This window comes from Eurytemora carolleeae, unplaced genomic scaffold (assembly GCF_000591075.1).
Source record: "Eurytemora carolleeae unplaced genomic scaffold, Eaff_2.0 scaffold248, whole genome shotgun sequence".
NCBI lineage: Eukaryota > Metazoa > Arthropoda > Copepoda > Calanoida > Temoridae > Eurytemora > Eurytemora carolleeae.
In genome coordinates, this window is record NW_019396210.1 from 305,851 (window position 1) to 328,215 (window position 22,365).

Here is a 22,365-nt window from a genome sequence, read left to right on the forward strand (position 1 = left end):
CCATCACTGCTGGTACAGTGAGGACCATACAACTCTGGAATATGAGTAAGACTTTTAGACTGAAGTTTTGACTTTAAATAGTCCAATGAACCTTTTGGCCCTCATTAATTTAAGGACAGTGGCGTACATAGGGGGGGGTGGCAGTAGTCCTCTTGCCCCCCCCCTTGGAAAATACAAAATTAAAAGGAAACAAATTTAAAAAGTAACACCTGACAATGACAAAGACTAAGGATTTGTCTAAATTCACTTTTAACACAAAATTTTAAGATACTTTAAAACTAAAACTTTTGCAAAAACCAGACCTCGACATATTTTATGCTTATAACATGATGTAAGATGTAATAAAGGTATTCTTATTATATTTTCTATTTTTCTATTTTTTCTTACAGTCAATTAATAAAGGAATTGAGTCTTTGACACAAACTCAAATATTCAAACCTTTGGAACCTGATGTTGTAAACCTTTGATATTTCAAATTCAGAATATTTTATATAACAGAATTCATTTGGTTCCAAAGATATAGTGATTAGAAAATCAGAGTTTGTGGCAAGGACTCAATTCCTTTATTTCCATAAAGAGATATTAAGCGTAATTTAAAGTTCCCCTTTATGCAATGATGACAATAACATCGAATGAAGGAAAGAGAAGTTTTAGCCTTCTTAAGAGAATACTTCATTACACAAGATGTACCAAGACGGAGAGCAGACTTAACAATCTTGCACTTATGGCTCACTACTGAGAAAATCATTGAAATGTTTGTGCAAGCAAATCCCAGAAAATTGAAGCTTAAAAGAGTTGGTGAATATGTAGATGGAGTAAAATTCTATCTAAAAATTTCAGAAGAAATTTCGTTTATAAGTGAAAATATGATTTTTTAATGATGCTGTGATTATTGATTTAGTTAGCTGTGATGGAGTAAAGTGATAAATTTGCAAAGTTAAAAAGTTAGTTTTCAAGCAAAGGAATAATTTTTAGATTCTAAGGTTAGTAACACCCAAAAATGTAGTCTTTTTGGTGTATTTTTATGGTGTTAATTGACTTTTTGAACAAAACAATTCCAGGGGGGGGAAAAAACACCCAGGGGGGGCTACGCGCGAAATCTTGCCCCCCCCCTGGCTAAAATCCTGTGTACGCGACTGTTTGAGGATAGTTATTTGATTTCCCAATTAAAATTACGAGGGTATGAACATGAGGTATTGTCAATCTGCATAAGATGGAGATGAGTGCTTGAACAGAGATGCACAAGATAGGTCCAAAAACTGTGACCACAATTCATATTTAACATTTCAAAAATCCAAAAGTCATTTTAAAAAATTTAATTCCTTACCTATGCCAAAATTGGTATTGAAAGCTAGATACACATGGAGCCATGGTAAATACTGACCCGTTGTTTTTATTTCTATATTTTCTGAATTGTTTCAGTTCTTAAAAAAGAACGGATTTTTTTGTCATACATTATCAACGGATATTTACGATTTTAAAACTTCTAAATTCACTTTTTCAAGACAGATTTTTAGTTATTTGGATACCAATTTATTTTGAAACTATAATCATATGTGCATAAAGGTGATTACAGCGGTAAATAATGATCATGCCTACTAACCAAAGCGGAAAAACAGTAAAATTTTAGTGTTTATTCTTTAAAAATTTTATTAACCGATTCTTATTTTTTAATGTTTCATTTAAAGATTGCAAAATCCTCAGTCAGAATACTCAAAAATATTAGAAAGAAAGACGAATGACAATGACTGTCATTAAACTGTGTTCTGGTTACCAATGTTACAGTGTGAATGTTTTCAAAGAAAGTCAAAAATTAATATTAATTAAATAAATATAGTTCAATAAATATAGAATGGAGATAAGGACTCTTGGAATTCTTGGAATTCAGGTTACTCTGTACATTTCGGCCAGGGGTGGAACCAAGGAGTATAGAATACATATATGGAGGAGGCCGGTCCGCTTTACCATATGGTTATTCATGCTAAACAGATGGTACTCTATTTGAAAAGACTTTTTAAAGGTCGTCAATTTATTTTTTAAATGTGGGTTTTAGAATACCAAAATATATAACGGATTTTTTTAAATTACCAAAAATCATCTGTAGTGTTGCCAATATTTTGTAATCCCTAAAAATGTCTTTTTTGTGTTATTCAGCCTACTTTTCTTCCTGTGTAATAATAGAGATGGATAGTTTCCACTTTTTTGAAAAACAACTCGTTAGATTTTAAAAACTAAGAAAAAATGAAACTATCATTTTAAAAAAATATAGTTTATTAAAAACGGTCGTTTTCAAAAACGATCGTATTTCGTTTGAAGAAAAACATTAGTTAAAAAATATCCCAGCAAGACAACGGACATTAAATTAACATCAAATTGACATCTTTTTAGAGTGTAGTAACGTCATTTTGACATCACAAAAAGACATCAAATTGATGTAAAAACGTACCCACTTTAACGTCAATAGGACGTCATTTTAAGGCATTAGATTTATGTCAAATATCCTAAAATTATGTCAATTTGATGTTTGTTTGATGTCATGTTGTATGTTTTGAGTCATCATAATGACATTATTTGACGTAACAATACCCAAAATGAGATCCATATTTATGATACCTAACATCTCAATGACCTTCAAATAATGTCACTTAACATCTCAGTGACGTTCAAATAATGTCACTTAACATTTAAATGACGTCAAAATAATGTCAATTAAAATTATGATAACGTCCCTTGTACTAAATACAAATGACCAAAAGTTGTAAATGTATTATTTAAATAAGAAAAACAACAACAAATCTAAATATCTATCACAAAGATTTTATTGACTTCTTTTTTTTTGACTTGGTGTTATTAGAGTATCTTCAATGTTTCCATAGAATCTTCATAACATTGCTGAACTGTTTGTCTTGTGGAAACAAAATAAGTTTCTTCAAAAGAATCGAAGAAACCAAAGACGACTTTACAAAGAAAAGAATAAAAAGATTAAAAAGAGTAAAAGATATAATCAAACAGAAAGGATGTCAAAAATCAGCGCGAATTAAAAAGATGCTTAAAAATGCCCGTTTGTCATAGAACCTATATCTCTTTCACACTCCATAAAGCTTTTTTTTTACTTTTTTTTACCATTACAAATAAATCTATAATTTTTATTTCTAAAAGTTGTTAGTTCATCGTCGAAAAATAAAAACAATCCACCACTAATTTATGTTAAATATAGTGTAAACAATAAATATGTAACTTTCCTTATCCTTTCCTTTCCTTTTCTTTTTATTTCTATTTTTATATTTTCTTAGAATTGGGGGGAAATATTCCCACAACCTCTACTTTTAGAGGTTTTTAAATATTTTCTCCTGGAACACTTTATTTTGTATGTTTTTGTTATATTTCATAAATAAAAAAGTTTTTACTTTACTTACTTACAAACTCAAATTTTCTAACCCCTATAGCTTCGCAACCTGATGGTGTAAACCTTTGATATTTCAAACTAAGACTATTTGATCTAACAGGATTAATAGTTTGAAATAATGTAAAACATATCCTCTCTCCTACTGAAATAGAAACAATCTTAATATCTAGTAGAAGGATAGAAGATTAGATATATATATATATATATATATATAAATAAGACTAGTAGACTAGTAGACTATCAGACTATCAGACTACAAGACTAGACAACTATAGTAGACTAGTAGACTAGTAGACTAAAAGACTAAAAGAATAGAAGACTAGAAGACTAGAAGATTAGAAGATTAGAAGAGTAGAAGAGTAGAAGACTATAAGAATAGTAGAAAAGAAAACTAGAAGACTATAAGAGTAAATGAGAAGACTAAAAGTAAAGAGAAGAGAAGAAGAATAAAGTTCTAAACATCGGCCAGCTTCAATTATCAGTTGTATTCCAATCCATCCATCATGTCTTCTCCTTAATTCCTTAGACTAATTTCACACGATATATGTAAAGAATAATTAGCTCATTGCCAACAAACTGCATTCTTAGTGAATGAACTCAAGTTCGATCCTCCCCACTAGAAAATAGGTGGAAACTATGAAAAAGGAGAAGAAATATTTTACAAATGGCATTGAAAGGGCTCCCAAGGGCCATTGACATTTCAAGCTGTTAGAAGAAATCGCCGAGTCATTCCATCCTTCCAAGTTCAGTTCTCCAGGGGTCGCGGGACCCGTGTATACTACATCGCAATCATTAGAGGTCTGGTTTACCACAGACCCCCTGATTGTTACGAAATAATTTGCGAGGCATATGCCACCGGTCGTAGAACAAGGTCAAGAAATATCAGCCTTTCTAATCAAACAAGTCATGCCAATGGGTGCACAGACCCTGCCACTGAGCTACAGTGGCTTGTAGAAATTACTGTAAAATTATTCCTTATGTATAAGATTTAAGTAATTTCATTGAAAAACTTGTCTAAAACGACTAACTTTACATTACAGTATACTGTAATAACAGTTCGTGTACAATGTACTGTACACGACCCATGTAAACTCCTGTTTACATCCCAGAATCAAGGATCTTTAATACTCCTTGACATTTTCTCTAAAAAATATTGGAAAACCTTATCATTATCTGTAAGAATGTAAGAAATATATTTATGAGCAAGAAATGAACTGAACACATAGGATTTAATTTAAGAAAATTGTAGCAACACAAATTATCTTGATCTGTTTATTTTCTTTTAAAAGGAAACGTGACATCTGGCTCATTTTAAGATAGAACCTTGTGTTTACTTTTAGTGTGTCTCTTTAAATCACTTGTTGAGGTAGCAGTATGATCACATTTATCACACAGATATCTAAATCCTTCGTGGATAGTCTTGATATGAACCTTTAGATTATTTCCTGTCGTTGCAGCAAAGTCACACACACCACAAGAATATCTTACCAATAAATGCTTGGTCTTTATATGAGCCTTTAATATGCTTTTCGCTGATGCAGTATAATCACAACTTTCACAGGGGTAACAGACGCCATTATGTTTACTTTCAATATGTGTTTTCAAATAACGTGAAGCAATGGCAGTATAATCGCATTCATCACAATTATATCTCAATCCTACATGCTTAACTTCAACATGAACCTTTAATCCACCGGCAGAATTTGACGTGTAATCACATAAAGTACAGGGATACTTTAAACCGTTATGTGCACTATCATTATGACGCTTTAGGCCATTTCTTGAAGTAGAAACAAATTGACACTGGTCACAGCAGTAACGCAAACCTTCATGTATACTATCAATGTGATACTTCAGTTGACTTCTTGAAGTTGCAACAAATACACATTGGTCACAATAGTATTTCAGACCTTCATGCTTACTTTCAATGTGTTTCTTTAACGTTTTAGATTCGGTGTAAGAATTTCCGCATTGATCACAATTAAATCTTACTTTCTTGTGAATGCTATTCATGTGCCTTTGGACACTGCTAGGTGTGGAAAATGTTTTATCACATGTATTGCAAGAATATATCACTCCTTCGTGTTTACTTTTAATATGTTTACGTAGAGTGTCTGCATTGGTTGCAACATACACACAAGTATCACAAGGGAACCTTTTCTGGCTAAACCTACACCTATGTCTTTTCAAATTTTTTGACGATGTTGTAACAAAATCACACTGATTACATGAATAATCTCTCAGTTCAATTTTCTTAGGTCTTGTTGAACTTGGCGAGGTTTCAATCATCGGACCCTTTTTTATTTCACCTAAATATAAATATTTTGATAATATCCATCCGAGTTTCTATATATATATATATTTTGCTTGTCTGTCTGTCTGTTTGTTTGTCCGTTTGTGTCCAATAAACGTCAAAACGCGACGACCGAACCGATCGGGTCCAAATTTTGTGTTAGACCTCACATGTCCACAGGGGAGGTTTTTGAATGCTCAAATTTACAAAGAAAAGTGTGTCCGATTTGATTTTGTAAAATTTTGAAAATGCGTGAAAGATATTACTAAATCCGTTATTGTTTCATATTGTAAAAGAGAAGACGCTCATGGATAGAGACACAGTAAAAAGTTTTAATGGAAAGTCTAGTTTCTATGTAACTGGCCTGGACAGTGGACAAGAAAATCAAAATAAAAAACAACTTTTCTTTATTAGAATACTAAGCGATGTTGCTCTTAATAAATTTTTATAACATTAAAACTTACTCGAGATGCTTCTTTCTTTTTTAGAATCAATTTCTGATTGTCCATTAGAAAAGTTCTCTTTAGGAACTTCTTCTTTGACGTAAACTATTTCTTCATTCAACTCAAAATCTTCCAGATTAAATTCTTCGTTCATTTTATTCTTGAATTTTCTCTGAAATAGTAATAATAGTATTAAATTTAAATCAAAATCATCCGATTTTTTCATTCCTGAATTAAAGTGTTCATTATTAGCCAGATTAAAATTTTATTTAAAATAATCAATTTAAGAACTCAAGAATCTCCCCCCCCCCCCCCCCCATTAATTCTGACAGTTTTTAACAGCTTTAACTGACAGTTTTCGGAATTTATACATTCTGTCAAAAGATTTTGAGCAACTGTAATATGAATCTTTTCTTGTATATTTGTATAAAGAAGACATTTCGAAAAATGCTACAACTCAGAATTTCTTCTGGAAAAGTTAGCAGCTTAAGTTTTCCTCCCCTCGAGCATCCTTGAAATCATCTCTGGATTTTACGGTAAACCAAAACATCTCACGTCATCCCACTGAACTCATCAGCATTTAATTTTAGAAACCCAATGTAATCAAACAAAATAATGCAGAACACATTTTTGTTTAAGATAAAAAGTTGTATCAAAAGTAAAAAAGAAAAAGTAAAAATGCTGAAAATCCTTCAAGAACATTTCATCCAACAAGTGACCAAGGTGTCTACTTTTCACTTCCTGAAATATTTCTAGTTTATAAAAGATAAATAAAGAGATCTTTTAAGAGATTTAATGAAAATCGACCTAATTTTAACTTGGCTTTCATGCCAGCAAATGACTCTAAAATGTGTCCTGGCTCTCAGGAGCACCGGCACAATGCAAAGTATACCAGCCCTAATCAAGGGGCTGGCAACTGCATGGGTCCGGTGCTCCTTGAACACCGGACCCATGCCGAGAAGCCATTTTTTGTCATGTGCCTTTATTCCCTTTCAAGATCTCTTTATGATTGTTTAAAAATTGATAAAAACCAAATAAAATTAAGATTAATTGTGTTCTGTTTCCCCTGCATTAGTTAAATCATAAAAATGTTAATATGTATTCTTAAGTTTTAATTCTCACATTTTCCATTTTTCTATGAAAAGTACATGGTTTAAAATTGAAGTTTTTCTTTCATTTTATTTATAGTGAAAATATATTGTTCAAATTTTCTTCCAGGGACGTCTGCAGGTAGATAATATTTTTCCTTGTCTATTAATGAGTGTTTAAAAACATTCCTTACAAACTTGTGTCGTTTGCTTACATTGTCAAACACTGTTATTCCTAAAAATTTCTTGGCGTTTTCACTCTTTGTGTTCTCATATTGATGGTTTTCTAACTTTTTTCTTAGGTTTCTAGGAAACCCTTTTTCCTTTAAGATCATTTTAACTATTTTTTTCTGTTGTATTTCTTCTAATACCGAACATGTGTGTGTTCTAATAGTTCTAAAGTATCCCAGCCCTGCCATTTTTTTTTATATTTTAAGCTCACATTGGAGTTAAATGGTATTATATCGAATTTAGAGTTTGGTTTCCTTAGCACTGTTGTCGTTGGTGTGTTTTCACCAGGCACGTTGAATATTTTTATGTTTAAGAATTTCCCATCTATGACTTTTGTTTCAACATTAAACTGGATACATTTTGGATATCCATTTGTGATCATTCTAATTACTTCTAACCTTTTATCTATTTCTCCCACTACATGGACTGAAGAGCGGGGGAAGGTATGCGGCCATGAGCCACCACTATTTCTCCTTCCGTGCTACATATTAGCTTTTTTCTCTTCCGGCAGCCATGAGCCACCACTATTTCCCCTTCCGTACCACCACATTTGACTCTTCCGGGCAAAACTACTTTTTTAAATGGTATATTTAGGGCCTTTAAAGTGTGATTTGAAAAAATCCATCCGTGTCACGCAAAAAAGCACAACTCAAACCATTTTTTCAATTCTACTTAAGATTAATATTTTGTTTGTTGAATTCTTAAACTGTTTTACAATGAAATTTTAAAAATCACAATATTTACTGTCATTACTTAGGCGTTACAGATTTTGTAAAAAAAAACGGGGTTTATTGCAATTTTTTCATTACACATTGCACATTTTGACACAAGGGTTCCCTTCAAAACTGACGTTTATTTCAAGGTTTGTCTTTTTTAATATTCATATTGCTTTTAAAAATAAGCCATTTTTTGTGAAAATCAGAATTTAGATTTGCAAAAAGAAAAGTTTTACAATTTACATTAAGAGAAATCATCCATATTACATATTAACACTGAAATATTGAGATCTAAATTTATATGTATTTCGTGACGCGGCTGGATTTTTTAAAATCACACTTTAAAGGCCCTAAATATAACATTTAAAAAAGTAGTTTTGCCCGGAAGAGTCAAATGTGGTGGTACGGAAGGGGAAATAGTGGTGGCTCATGGCTGCCGGAAGAGAAAAAAGCTAATATGTGGCACGGAAGGGGAAATAGTGGTGGCTCATGGCCGCCTGCCTTCCCCCGCTCGACTGAAACGTCATCCCTGAATCTTAGGTATCTTGTGAGTGTTTTCCAGGTTTTTGTTATGTATTTTTCCAAAAATATCTTTTTCATAAATCCTTAAAATTATGTCGCTCCCCCGTGCTGCAGAATTATCTCCCATTGAAAACCCATTGAGAGTTTTAAAAATACCTTTTGGGTCTTTGAAATAAGAATGATTCATTGAAACTTTCATAAGTTTTAGGACATAATCAATTGATTCTGGTTTAAGTTTAGCAATTTTTCCAGCTTTTATTATGCACTTTTCTAATAGATCTTTGTTACAATTTGAGTAGAGGTCCCCAAAATCTCCCTCCATTTCAATTGAACTAGCCCATTCACCTGATTTTGACTTTTTTACTCGAGTTATCGCTTCATCTATGCCCGTTACTGAAGGAGAGAGTTTTTCATATAGCCTTACAAACTCATTTTCTATATAAAATAATAAATGTCTATAAACCTTGTCTAGGATATTTCGTATTAGTTTAATTGGATCGAGCATAGAGCTTTTAATTCCTCGACAAGTTAAGCTGGATATATTTGATTTTGATACCGTCTTTATTTTTAATATCTTTGGCCTTAATCTTAACGTACCGATTTCTTGCTTTTTTTCCTTCCATATGAAGTCATTATCTTTGAGTAAGTTCGAAAGGGATATTTTTAGACGCCTTTGATAAAAACTCTTGCATGTTTGTTAAATACCAATCTTCTTTAATTTTTGCTTCTCCAAAATGCTGTTTTTTGTTAATTTCATCATATTGCATTAAAAGATCTTCTTTATCAATACATACATAGCCTACATTCTTATCGGCTGCTACTAAAATTTGTGTTTTGTTTAGTTGAAATAAACTGTTGAGATTTTGCTCGGTTGGAAGGTTTTTTTTTACTTTGCTGCTGTTTTTTCATGTGATTAAGAAAATGTTCCCTTTCGATTTTGCATCTTTCTTCTATTGACTGTAATAATTCATATAGTTCGGAATTCTTTTTAAAGCTTTTACATCTTTTCATTTTTCTCATTTTAATAAATAAGGGAATTTTTTACCTCAAGTTTGGTGTTTTCCGAAAATCCTGTCCAACATAATGCTAATTTCGTTTTCAAAATTTCTCAGTTCTTTTTTGATGTAGAAATAACAAAATGGAGTAAATTTTTATTCACAATTTTAGGTTTTTAATAACATTTACATAAATTAAATTAAATTAAATTAAATAAAAAAAATCTCGCCTTTCAAATTTTCTAGAATAAGATCTAGTTCTGTTTTAGCCATGTAATTCATCATGTCATATACTTTTTGGTTAAGGGTATTATTCGTTGGTATCATGATTCTTGAAAAATTGCCGTGTAGTAATCCATTTACCATTTCACTATTGCTGTTTTGAATTATTCTTTGGACAGTCCTATTCATGTTTATTTCCTCAAGCTTTTTAACAATATCAGCTTTAAATTTTTCCCAGTCCCGATGAAATTACAATTTTATCTGAACCAATAATCAGGTTTTTAGCTGTTTTTTTCAATGGCGAACACTATTTTGGATATTTTCTTGCCCGTTTTTTTTTAACCGTTTATTCAATTTCGATGGTTACCTTGTTCAGTGTTGCTGATATCAGCCATAAACATCTTAATAGTGGATTCATTATTTCTGAAAAAAATGATAATTTCATGTTGGTTTATGGAGTTTATTTTTTTCATGTGACATGATAGAAGAATATAACATTTTTCTCTACACATTTTATAGCAGGTTACATAATAAGATAATAAATAAGAAATCTGCAAAATATACAGCAGAAAAAGCTCAGTTTTACCATACATGCCATTTCCACAAAATGGTATTTTTCAAGGAGCTCAGATTTGGATTATTTAAAACTATTCACCAGATACAAGTTTAACCCAGCTTACAAGATTTCAATAGTCTACCAGCAAATCACAAACAGGAAGAATCTCTATCAAAAAAATCTTTAAAGAGGGTGATTGAAAAAATCCAGACCAAGGGTTAGATAAAAAATGAAAGTGAGTCAAGAACAAACGACCTTCTGGGAGAACTGAATTTGATTGTATTCTGCATAACATTCCGCGGAATTGTTAATACAAAACCTTCATATCGAATCTTTTGACAGATTTTAAAAATTATAAAAACTGACTGAGTTATAACTGTTAAAAAATTGTCCGAATTTATGGGGCGTCCTGTAAGTGTAGATGCAGTTCACAAAATTTTCCTAGTTAGGTTAGGATAACTAGATCGGGGAGTGAGTGTGGGTAGACGCTGAACTCCAACCTTCGAGTGTGTGAGGGGGGGAAGGCTTCACTGCAGATTTTATTTTTGTACATGACCCCTTTTTAAATAATTTTCAATTAAATTAGTATTTATTTATGGTTAGGTTATGTTAAGACACCTTCTGGGGCGAGCGCTGCGGCTAGGACACGCTAGGGGGCCGACTGCAGGCTAGGGGGCCAAGCGCTGCGGCCACGGGTTAGGTTAAGTTATGACACTTTCTGGGCCGAGCGCTACAGCTAGGATTCAAACTCGATCTACAAATGTCATCCCTCTTTAATCATGCTTTTTACTAAGTGAAGTCTTCCCCACCTCGCAAACTCGAAGGTTGGAGTTCAGCGTCTGCCTGAAGTGTGCACTGCAAACAAGATTCTTTCAAATTGCCGAGGGTACAATATTATGACGCATCTTCAACTCGATAACAAGGACGATGAATTATGGTCAGTTTCCCCTTTAAATGTGAACAATCTTAAAGATAAAAGAAAAGAAAAAATAAATACAAATGAATAAAAAATAAATAAAATAACAATAAGAAAAACTAACTAAATGAAATAAAAATTGTAACGCTAAATAATTCGATGCTTAGAGGATGGATACTACTTTTTATAAAATAGCAACATAATTAGATTCATTTAGTCCTTTTCCAATTATGAACACAGCACATGTAAAAAAATAGGAAATTTGTTTGCGTCAACAATTGTATTCAAACTCAAATCTTTGTTCACATTTATCACACAAATGTCTAAATATTTCGTGAATAGTCCTTATGTGTTCTTTTAGATCGTGTGCTCTGGTTGCAGAAAATTCACATTTATCACAAGGATTCCTAACTTTTACATGCTTACTCTTTATATGAGCTTTCGAAGTGTTTTTTGCCAATGGGGTACAGTCACAACTCACACATGTAACTCATGTCTCTGTGCTTACCCTCAATGTGTTTTGGAAATACCTTAAAATAGCCACAGAGTATTCACATTTGTCATAATTATATCTCAATCCTTGATTACTGTCAATATGAATCTTTAGTCCACCAGCAGAAGTTGAGACAAAATCACATTCTGAACAGGGATACCTTATACCTTCATGTTTATTCTCAATATGATGAACTTCAAACAAATTCACATTGATTACAGTAATATTTCAATCCTATATGTTCACTAGCAATGGGTCTTTAGACATTCTAATAATCATTTGCTGAATGTATGCACTTTATCATGTACGCTTCTCACGTGTCTCCTCAAACTTAACAGTGCGGTATATGCCTTAGCACATTTATCAAAAGGATATATCAAACCTACATGTTTAAGGTCAATATGAGTTTTTAGTCCGCCAGCAGAAGTTGAGGCGTAATCACATTCAGTACAGGGATATCGTACACCTTCATTTTTACTCTCATTATGATACTTAAATCCAATTTTTGAACACTTTATCATTAACACTTCTCATGTTTCTTTAACAAAATATCTTTTTCTAGAAAATGTTCATTTTAAATGTTATGACATGTTTATTATAAAAGCTAGGGAACCCAATTTGCCCAAAAACTTGTCCACTGAAGTCATCCCACTCAACTTTAAATTGTTAAGAACATGCCCGTGGTTCTACTAAATGTCATTATTCAAAATTTAGGGCAAATTCATTAAGGAGTTAATGAGTTATGATCGGTCATTCAAACAAATGAGCAACCAGTGATTACTACTTTATATATTTCATGCGTATCTTCTTATCCACAGAATGGCGGATCTTGCTCATGATGTTTCCCATTCATTTTAACAAACTTAATGAGGTGTCCTGTCATTAATATTTGAAACATTTTTTTCTAAAAAAATAAAAATATTTACAGCGTTATCATTAATCTGAGAGAAAGTTTGAATACAAGAACAAGGCTAAAATACAAATATTGAAACACAATTTTTATTTATGCTTTGAGGTAGGTGTACACTATTACGTAACCTAATCAGATTAACTAGAACTTTTTTTTGCTTTTTAATACAAAACAAATGTTTATGTCCCAATTGCTCAGTTGCATCCAAGCTTAGCTCTTGTGCTTACTTCTTGTGTGTCTCTTTAGATCGCTTAATGAGGTAGCAGTATGCTCACATTTATCACAAAGATGTCTAAATCCTTCGTGAATTGTCTTTATGTGTACTTTTAGACCGTGTACTTTGGTTGCGGCAAATTCACATTTATCACAAGGATATCTAACTTTTAAATGCCGACTGTTTATATGAGCTTTTAACATGCTTTTAGTTGATGCGGTATACTCACAACTGTCACACGGGTAACTTATGTCACTATGCTTACTCTGAATGTGTCTTTGTAAATAACGTAAAAGAACGCCCGAATATTCGCACTTGTTACAATTAAATCTTCCTCCTCCATGTTTACTGTCAATATGAACCTTCAGCCCACCAGCAGAAGTTGAAGCAAAAATACATTCAGTACAGGGATATCTGATACCTTCATGTTTAGTCTCAATATGACGCTTTAGTCCAATTTTAGAAGTTGCAAAAAATTCACATTGACCGCAGTAATATTTCAAACCTGTATGTTTACTAGCAATGTGTTTTTTAAGATTCCCATAATCATTTGCAGAATATTTGCACTGATCACAATCGTACCTCACTTTATCATGCGCGCTTCTCACGTGTCTCTTCAAACTTACCAGTGCGGTATATGCTTTATCACATTTATCACATGGATATCTCACTCCAACATGTTCACTATCAATATGAGTCTTTAGTCCACTAGCAGAAATTGAGATGTAATCACATTCAGTACAGGGATGCTTTATACCTTCATGAATGCTCTCATAGTGATATTTAAGTCCATTTCTTGAAATGGCACCAAATTCACATTTGTCACAGTGGTATTTCAACCCTATATGTTTCCTTGCAATATGTACTTTGAGATTCGAATAATCATTTGCTGAATGTTTGAATTGATCACAATCATACCTCACTTTATTATGCGCGCTTCTCACGGGTCTCCTCAAACTTGCCAGTGTGGTATATGCGTTATCACATTTATCACAAGGATATCTTAATCCTACATGCTTGCTATCAATATGAGTCTTTAGTCCACCAGCAGAAGTAGTTACGTAATCACATTTAGTACAGGGATATCTTATACCTTCATGTTTACCCTTATTGTGATGCTTTATTCCACCATCAGAAGTTGAGACGAAATCACATTCAGTACAGGAGTATCTTACACCTTCATGTTTACTCTCATTATGATGCTTTAGACCATTTCTTGAAATGGTAGCAAATTCACATTTATCACAGTGGTATTTCAACCCTTCATGTTTACTAGCAATGTGTTTTTTGAGATTCCCATATTCATTTGCAGAATATTTGCACTGATCACAATCGTAACTCACATTATCATGCGCGCTTCTCATGTGTCTCCTCAAACATACCAGTGCGGTATATACTTTATCACATTTATCACAAGGATATCTCACTCCTACATGCTTACTGTCAATATGAGTCTTTAGTCCACTAACAGAAGTTGAGATGTAATCACATTCAGTACAGGAGTATCTTACACCTTCATGTTTACTCTCATTGTGATGCTTCAGACCATTTCTTGAAATGGCAGCAAATTCACATTTATCACAGTGGTATTTCAACCCTTCATGTTTACTAGCAATGTGCTTTTTGAGATTCCCATAATCATTTGCAGAATATTTGCACTGATCACAATCGTACCTCACTTTATCATGTACGCTTCTCACGTGTCTCCTTAAACATACCAGTGCGGTATATGCTTTATCACATTTATCACACGGATATCTCACTCCTACATGTTTACTGTCAATATGAGTCTTTAGTCCACTAGCAGAAGTTGAGATGTAATCACATTCAGTGCAGGGATATCTTATACCTTCATGTTTACTCTCATTGTGATGCTTTAGACCATTTCTTGAAATGGCAGCAAATTCACATTTGCCGCAGGGGTATTTCAACCCTTCATGTTTACTTGCAATATGTACTTTGAGATTCGAATAATCATTTGCAGAATGTTTGCACTTATCACAATCGTACCTCACTTTATCATGCGCGCTTCTCACGTGTCTCCTCAAACATACCAGTGCGGTATATTCTTTATCACATTTATCACATGGATATCTCACTCCTACATGTTTACTGTCAATATGAGTCTTTAGTCCACTAGCAGAAGTTAAGACGTAATCACATTCATTGCAGGGATATCTTATACCTTCATGTTTATTCTCATTGTGACGCTTTAGTGAATTTCTTGAAGCAGTAACAAATTCACATTGATCACAGTGGTATTTCAACCATCTATGTTTACGGGCAATGTGTCTTTTGAGAGTCGAATAATCAATTACAGAATATTCACATTGATTACAGGAATATTTCCGTTCTTTCTCATCATTGTTCTTCTTTGTTCTTTCGGTTTTTAATTTCTGGGTTTCCATCAAGCCATGTTTCGATTCATCTAAATATTTAAATATGATCCGAGTGTCAGGTTTGGGCATACATATTGTGATTAACGTTTTAGTAACTCTTTCTGTGCCGAGAGCAAATATCAATTAAAACAATTTTATTATTGAGCACGATAACCAGAAATAACACTATTTTCTTATTTTCAAAAATTAAAACTGTGAGTGATTGTTCATTTTCAATAAAAATCCACACCATTTTCGAAACAATTTAACTTTTAAACCAAAATTTTAAAATATTCGACAATTCAGAATAAAACGCATTTTCATGATTTTAAGAAAAGCACATATCACTGAAAATAATGTTATTTTCTAATTTATTCTAAAACATTATACTTTTAAATATGGAAAGTTCAGATGATTTCAAGTTTCCTCAATTTTAAATAAAAAATTTCCTGCATTTTATGTCCAATTTCATTGCTAAGAACAATAAAATATGATATATATTATTGATCACGACGAAAACTAGGAATAACACTATTTTCTTCTTTTCTAAAATTAAAACTGGGAGTGATTGTTCATTTTTAATAAAAACCCAAACCATTTTCGAAACAATTTAACTTTTGATATCCATAATTCATAATTTGAAAATATTCAACAATTCAGAGCAAAGCGCACTTTCATAATTTACAGAAAAGCATAATTAACTAAAAATAATTATTATTAATATTATAATTTTTAAATTTTACAATTTGTTATATTTTGAAATATCAGAATAAAATATATTATTTACATTTTTATTGTTTCATTATTTAATTTCTTTCGTATGTGTATGGTTTAGTTTCCAAATTGTGCAAATGCCTGAAAAGTATCATTGATTCAAATCTGTCAAATGTCTCAAATCGCAACATGTTCTAAAACGTGTTTTGCCCCTAGACTAAGGTTTCCAGCGAATGAAAACTTTCGCGAAAAAAAGCGAAAATTTTCTTTCTTATTTCGCAAACTTTTTCGCGAAAGTGAATTTGGGAAAAGGAAGCGAAAACTTTTATTAAAAAAAGCAACAATTTCGCGAAAAATTTAGATATGTTCGCTTTTCTCGCGAAATTTCAAAACAAAAATGCAACATTTTGCTAGAAACCCTAGACCCCAAGCTTTGCATTTGATTAAAAAATGTAACATGCTTTAAAATGAAATCAATTATCATCAAAAATTGAAAGAAAAATTTTTTTTGTAGGGGTTAAGTAATAAATATTTAAAATTTAGTGATAAAAATGAAGCCTATTTTAAATTAAAATATGCAGACGGTTTTTTACTTCTCGACTTAAATTTAAAAACGTAAACAGCTAAAAAAGATAACTTTGCATATTTGATCCAAACCTGACACTCAGTGTCAAGTCTTGGCCAAATCACTGTTTGGAACTTTCTTCCCCTGTAATAAAAACTACTTTTCATGTCACGACTGTAGGAGGAGGGGTGAAATATAAAAAAATTAACTAACCTGATATTTTTCTTTTCTTTCTTGCATTAGAATTATTCTCTGGTAGAATATCTTCCTTAATATGAACTATTTCCTCCTTCAACTCAAAATCTTCAAGATGTAATTCCTCATTTCTCTTATCTGTAACTGTAATAGTCAAAATAAAAAAATGTATTTCAGGGGCAATATAAGAATCAACCCCCCCCCCCCCCGACACCTTCACCCTAGCATAATACATAATAATAAGAAATTGATTTTTATTCCAAGATTGCATAAAAAGTTAAGTAGTCAATGTAAATATCTTGAACTGACCTAGAATGTTTGCTTTCTTTTGCGCATTATTTTCGGAAAGCAAATCAGAAACTCTATCTTTTAGAACTTCTTCTTCTACGTAAACTATTTCTTCCTCCAACTCAAAATAATCTTCTAAATTTTCTTCATCGTCCATTTTCCACTCTAATTTCTCTGAAATAGTAAAAATAAAATTTAAAACTCTAAATCCCTCTGATTTGTTGATACTAATTGATATTAATTACTTCATAACTTGCGAGGTTAATATTAATGATTAGCTAAGCTAAGGGCTTATCTACTTAATTCATTTAATATCCTATTAGCTGCTCGTTAGGTGTAATTATTAGGCGTAATTGTTTATTTAAAAGTATTAAAATCCTTTCTATTACAGTAACAATTTGGATTTCTATTTTATTTCAGCAGAGGATCCTATTTTGGGACCAGGGATTAGATTTAATAAATAGCGAGAAGTAGTTGAACCACGTACCGCCGGTTTCACCAGTTTACTTATGCGCCGGGTCAGACTGTAGAGAAACGGTTTTATTTAATCTGCGTAGTTCAACTCCATTAAATCTAGTTCCAGACTGATAAAACAAAATATTTGCATCATAAAAATAATATATAAAAAATACATGTAGCATCTACACTACAATTCAACTACTAAAAATAAGAACTGTCTAGTTGTTCTTTCAATTATAAAGCCATGAAGAAGTATCCAACCATATAACCATTATCTCTGAAATAACATAAAAGATTGCAACACTCAATAATAAAAAAACAAATCTAAAACAATAAAAATAAACTATAAAACAAAATCCAAATTGGAATTTGTTTAAGTTTATAGTTGGTAAATATTATTTTATCTTTATAGTAACTTCTAGTTTCCTCGATCCTTCTTCAGGAAAACAGCTAGAATCCTGATTCATCTTTACAAAATAATATTTATACTTTATGTTTACTTCTTGTGTGTCTCTTCAGATCACTCTTTGAGGTAGCAGTATGTTCACATTGATCACATAAATATCTTAATCCTTCGTGAATAGTCTGTATGTGTACTTTTAGATTGCTTGCAGTTGTTGCAGCAAATTCACATTTATCACACGGATATCTCACCTTTAAGTGCTTATTCTTAATGTGAGTCTTTAAAGTGCTTTTTGCCGAAGCAGTATACTCACAACTGTCACACGGGTAAAACACACCTTTATGTTTGCTTTCAATATGTGTTTTCAAATAACGTGGAGCAGCAGCAAAATATTCGCATTTATCACAATAATATCTCACTCCTTCATGCTTACTGTCAATATGATTCTTTAATCCACCAACAGAAATTGACACATAATCACATGTAGTACAGGGATACCTTAACCCTTCATGTAAAATCTTATCATGGCGCTTTAGCCCACCTTTATCATTGGCAACAAACTCACATTTGTCGCAGAAATGTTTAATACCTTTGTGTTCACTATCAATGTGTTTCTTTAGGCTCGAATAATCACTGAAAGAATGTTCGCATTGATCACAATAATATCTCACTTTGTAATGTTTGCTCTTTATGTGTCTTTTCACATTATCTAGCTTGGTAAATGTTTTATCACATTTATCACAGGGATATCTCACTCCTACATGTTTACTGTCATTGTGCGACTTAAGTCCAGTAGGAGACTTTGACACATGATCACATGGATACGTTATACCTTCATGTTCATTATCACTGTGATGCTTCAGTCCACGTCTCGAAGTTGCAACAAATTCACATTGGTCGCAGTAGTATTTCAAATCTTCATGTTTACTTTCAATGTGCATCTTCAGATCTTTAAGTTCACCATAAGAACGTCCGCATTGATCACAATGATATCTAACATTATCTTGTTTGCTCTTCTTGTGTCGTTTGAAATTTGTGAGATTGGTACATGTCATATCACGCTTATCGCGAGAATTTGTCACTTCTTCGTATTTACTAGGAATTAAATTGTTCTCCTTGGTTCTGTTTATTCCCAATTTCACGGCTTCTATTAGAACATGACCCGGTTTCCCTAAATATTTAATTCTTTAATCTATTTCATATGAATTTAACAGAGATAGATAATTTTTAACTCACATTTTCATTAAAGTTGTAGAAAACTTTTGTATTAAGGCATTGAACTACAGTTGGTGTTTTGATTTGGGTTTCCATTTTTCCATGAATCCCCCCCCCCCCCTCATGGCGGGAGAACGGAATGATTTTCGATGCAATGGGAAAAACCTTAAAAATAGGACATCACAAGGCAAGTTATTTAAACCCTTTACCATACTTGTCAACCAAATCCTAAAAAAATTGCAGTCCACACTAACATACTTATCATAAACCCCTGTAATACAACTTGCCTGGGATGATTTCCTTCTTTAATAGAACATATTTTTCTGATTGTAAATCAAAAATATTATCTTGGTGAATTTCATCTTTGACGTAAAATATTTCATCCTTCATCTCAAAATCGTCATCATCAAGATTCAGTTCGTTTTCCAATTTCTCTTCCATTTTTGACCTGAAATAAGAAACTTTTAAAATTCGGTGATGGTGATGGACCAAACCCTGTAGAGTAAAAAAGTAGATGTTAGTTCCACATTTATTGAAAATATATTTCGGTCTGGGTTGACCCTCGTCAGTTCTTGAGATTGTTTCTTCACAAAGATTAAAAACAAACATTTTATTTACTACTTTAACATATTGGCTCATCGTTTGTATGTCTTTATAGTTCCTATATATAAGGAAGAAAAATAATCACATTTAAGGTTTCTCCTAAAGAACGCTTTTTGAACTTCCCCCCCCCCCCAAATCAATTTAGTACATGAACATTTCAACAAAATTAGCAACATTTATTTTGTAATATTTCAGGGCTAGACTAATGTCCAACTTTTAGCATGTGTAACATATGAGCTCCATGTACAAACTTAATGGGAGAGGGGTCCAAAAAGCGTACAATAGGAAGTAACCCACATGTATCACAATAACGTCAGACATAGTCTTGATAACTTAACAAGGTTTCAATTATTAGGTGTTATTTCAGCTATGACAGGCTTATAGCTAGCCCCAATGGCAATAGGTCTGGTTAAGAGAGGGAGGGGGGGGGGGGGGCTGCGATCAATGTCAATTAGGACACATTAGTTAAGTCTTAAAGTAATAATTATGCGATAAAAATATAACCGTTTACAACTCCATTTTAAACCCACTTTTGAAGTTCCACTATGAAATAGCGATTTTTAGAGAAAAACATCAATCTGCTGGCAAAAGCTACTTAAGGAAAGGCTTTGGCCTGTATGTGCAATCAGAATTCGGCCAACAGGTAAATATTCGGCCAATTATTAATAGTATAACGATAAAATATCTTGACCTATATATAATAAATAAATAAATATAATCTAGTATCTAACTTGAATTGTGTTTCTAGCGCTGCAGAGCCAGAATGCTAATTAATCATTTGCATGCTTTACAGTTTACTTTAACTCTATAGATTTCAGTTTCTATACTGCAGATCAACTGCAACTATAATAGCCTAGGCCCTAGGGTTCAGGCTTCAGAGCTGGGAACTTTAGAAAGGAATACCTTTTATTCCCGAATGCTTAATCCTAATATCCAATGTGGACACTTATTAATTTCTTGCTTAATCCACTCTTTTTTGGATATAGTACAGAAAGATAAAAATCGGTTTTGGAAAATTAGAGAGTCCCTCCATTGGTAATTTCCATATATATGATTTTTGGACCCCCCTCCCCCCTCCTATCAATTTTGTACATGGATCTCATGTAACACATGGATATCATTGGTCATGTGGCCATGAGTCCCCGGCCCCCTAGCCTGTCCTAGTCGCGGCGATTGGCCCATTAGCCTGTCCTAGCATGCAGTGCTCGGCCCCTCAGCCTGTCCTAGCCTCAGCGCTCGGCCCAGAAATTGTCTTAACCAAACCCAACCTAAAATAATAAAAAATTAAACAATAACATTTTTTTCTGAAAAAATTAAAAATAAGTGGTCATGTATAAAATTGATAGGAGGGGGAGGAGTGTCTAAGTATGCAGATAAGTGTGCAAAATTGTAAAAGAGAGGATCAAGCTTTGATATCGATATTCACCATTCTAAATCTTAAGTTCCGAGCTCCGATCAGTCCGTCTGCAAACCACAACTAGCAACAGCGGCAAAGGTCGCGAAGTTAAACATGGAAAAAGAAAAAAAAAATGAAATAAGAAAGACGACATTATAACGTATCGGTATAACAAAAAGGTTTATGAGAGGTAATAAGGGGGAGGCAGGGGGACAGAGGCGCAGCTATAGGAAGGGAGGGGGTGCGGTCGGGCGGTACGTAGGGATACACGTGCCCCTCTTTTTTCCCGGAAGAGGGGGGAACATTATCTGAGAAAAAAAGATTAGAAGTAAGAACTTAAAGGAAACGAAAAGTGAAAAGGGGAGAAAAAGGTTTAGTTTATTTTGCTTGACAATAGCATGTGCTTCATGTGTCACACCTAGAGAGTTGGTCCCTTTTCTTCACATTTAAAAATTTGTCTGATTAATAGTTTATATTTGTGTGTGAAAATGTACAGGCGCGCAACAAAGGGGGGGCTGATTGAGGGGGGGCATATACCACTCCCTAAGAAGGCGTTCCCCCCCTGTAGGGGGGGGGGGGATGGGCAAGAAGTCCACCCTGTTTTGCAATTTAGCGATTCATGAATCCTGACCCTCAGCAAAATTAAGAGGTCTGATCGTAAAATAAAAAAATATGATAATTGAACGTTAGTTTATTTAGCTTATAGTTCAATCAGAGGAATGCTTCAAAAACAAGCTAATTAAAAGAAGGGATCAATAACAATGGTCTAATGAAAAATTCAGAATAGCTTGATCAAAATTATAGGAATAGCAATTTATAATAAATTAAAGTTTAAGCTAATTTTTTTCTTTTGTGGGGATGAGCTGGGAGGGGGCTGAAAACATGAACTACTTAAAATGATACAGTAAATTACTGCTTGTAATAAACTATTTTTATGTTCATTTCAACTATTTTTATGTCCATTTTGAACTATTTTTTTGTCCATTTGAACTATTTCTATGTCCATTTGAACTATTTTTATGTCCATTAATGAACTATTTTTATGTTCATTTGAACTATTTCTATGTCCATTTGAACTATTTTTATGCCCATTTGAACTATTTTTTTGTCCATTTGAACTATTTTTTTGTTCATTTGAACTATT

The 22,365-nt window shown here is 32.8% G+C and overlaps 3 protein-coding genes across 5 annotated transcripts; all 3 read right to left on the reverse strand.

Moving 5' to 3' along the window:
• Positions 1-4,580: 4,580 nt before the first annotated feature.
• On the reverse strand, positions 4,581-6,332 carry LOC111698242 (GDNF-inducible zinc finger protein 1). The gene is made up of 2 exons (XM_023468530.1): positions 6,164-6,332; positions 4,581-5,715 (listed from the first exon to the last, which is right to left on the reverse strand). The coding sequence occupies exons 1-2, from the start codon at positions 6,294-6,296 to the stop codon at positions 4,718-4,720; spliced, it is 1,131 nt and encodes a 376-aa protein (XP_023324298.1). The 5' UTR covers positions 6,297-6,332; the 3' UTR covers positions 4,581-4,717.
• LOC111698240 (zinc finger protein 431) lies at positions 6,160-17,391 on the reverse strand. Of its 3 annotated transcripts, XM_023468526.1 has the most exons (6): positions 17,167-17,391; positions 16,876-17,001; positions 12,268-15,433; positions 10,284-12,027; positions 9,045-9,134; positions 6,160-6,883 (listed from the first exon to the last, which is right to left on the reverse strand). In XM_023468526.1, exons 1-3 carry the CDS (start codon positions 17,300-17,302, stop codon positions 13,002-13,004), a joined length of 2,694 nt encoding a protein of 897 aa, XP_023324294.1. In that variant the 5' UTR covers positions 17,303-17,391; the 3' UTR covers positions 6,160-6,883; positions 9,045-9,134; positions 10,284-12,027; positions 12,268-13,001. The 3 variants fall into 3 exon arrangements, with proteins under 3 accessions (XP_023324294.1, XP_023324295.1, XP_023324293.1); XM_023468527.1 differs by having other exon boundaries at positions 10,284-15,433; positions 16,876-16,995; XM_023468525.1 differs by having other exon boundaries at positions 10,284-15,433.
• Positions 17,392-17,929: 538 nt separating this feature from the next.
• Positions 17,930-21,272, reverse strand: LOC111698241 (zinc finger protein 431). Its single transcript, XM_023468529.1, has 3 exons — positions 21,252-21,272; positions 19,510-19,670; positions 17,930-19,178 (listed from the first exon to the last, which is right to left on the reverse strand). The coding sequence occupies exons 2-3, from the start codon at positions 19,661-19,663 to the stop codon at positions 18,088-18,090; spliced, it is 1,245 nt and encodes a 414-aa protein (XP_023324297.1). The 5' UTR covers positions 19,664-19,670; positions 21,252-21,272; the 3' UTR covers positions 17,930-18,087.
• Positions 21,273-22,365: the final 1,093 nt, after the last annotated feature.

Coding starts and splice junctions, on each gene's coding strand:
- LOC111698242 (XM_023468530.1), bottom strand. CDS start 6,296: ATGAACGAAGAATTTAATCTGGAAGATTTTGAGTTGAATGAAGAAATA. Junction 5,716..6,163: donor AAAAGAAAGAAGCATCTCGA/GTAAGTTTTAAT, acceptor ATTTATATTTAG/GTGAAATAAAAAAGGGTCCG.
- LOC111698240 (XM_023468526.1), bottom strand. CDS start 17,302: ATGGACGATGAAGAAAATTTAGAAGATTATTTTGAGTTGGAGGAAGAA. Junction 17,002..17,166: donor AAAGAAAGCAAACATTCTAG/GTCAGTTCAAGA, acceptor TGACTATTACAG/TTACAGATAAGAGAAATGAG. Junction 15,434..16,875: donor AAAGAAAAGAAAAATATCAG/GTTAGTTAATTT, acceptor TTAAATATTTAG/ATGAATCGAAACATGGCTTG.
- LOC111698241 (XM_023468529.1), bottom strand. CDS start 19,663: ATGGAAGAGAAATTGGAAAACGAACTGAATCTTGATGATGACGATTTT. Junction 19,179..19,509: donor AAAGAAGGAAATCATCCCAG/GCAAGTTGTATT, acceptor TTAAATATTTAG/GGAAACCGGGTCATGTTCTA.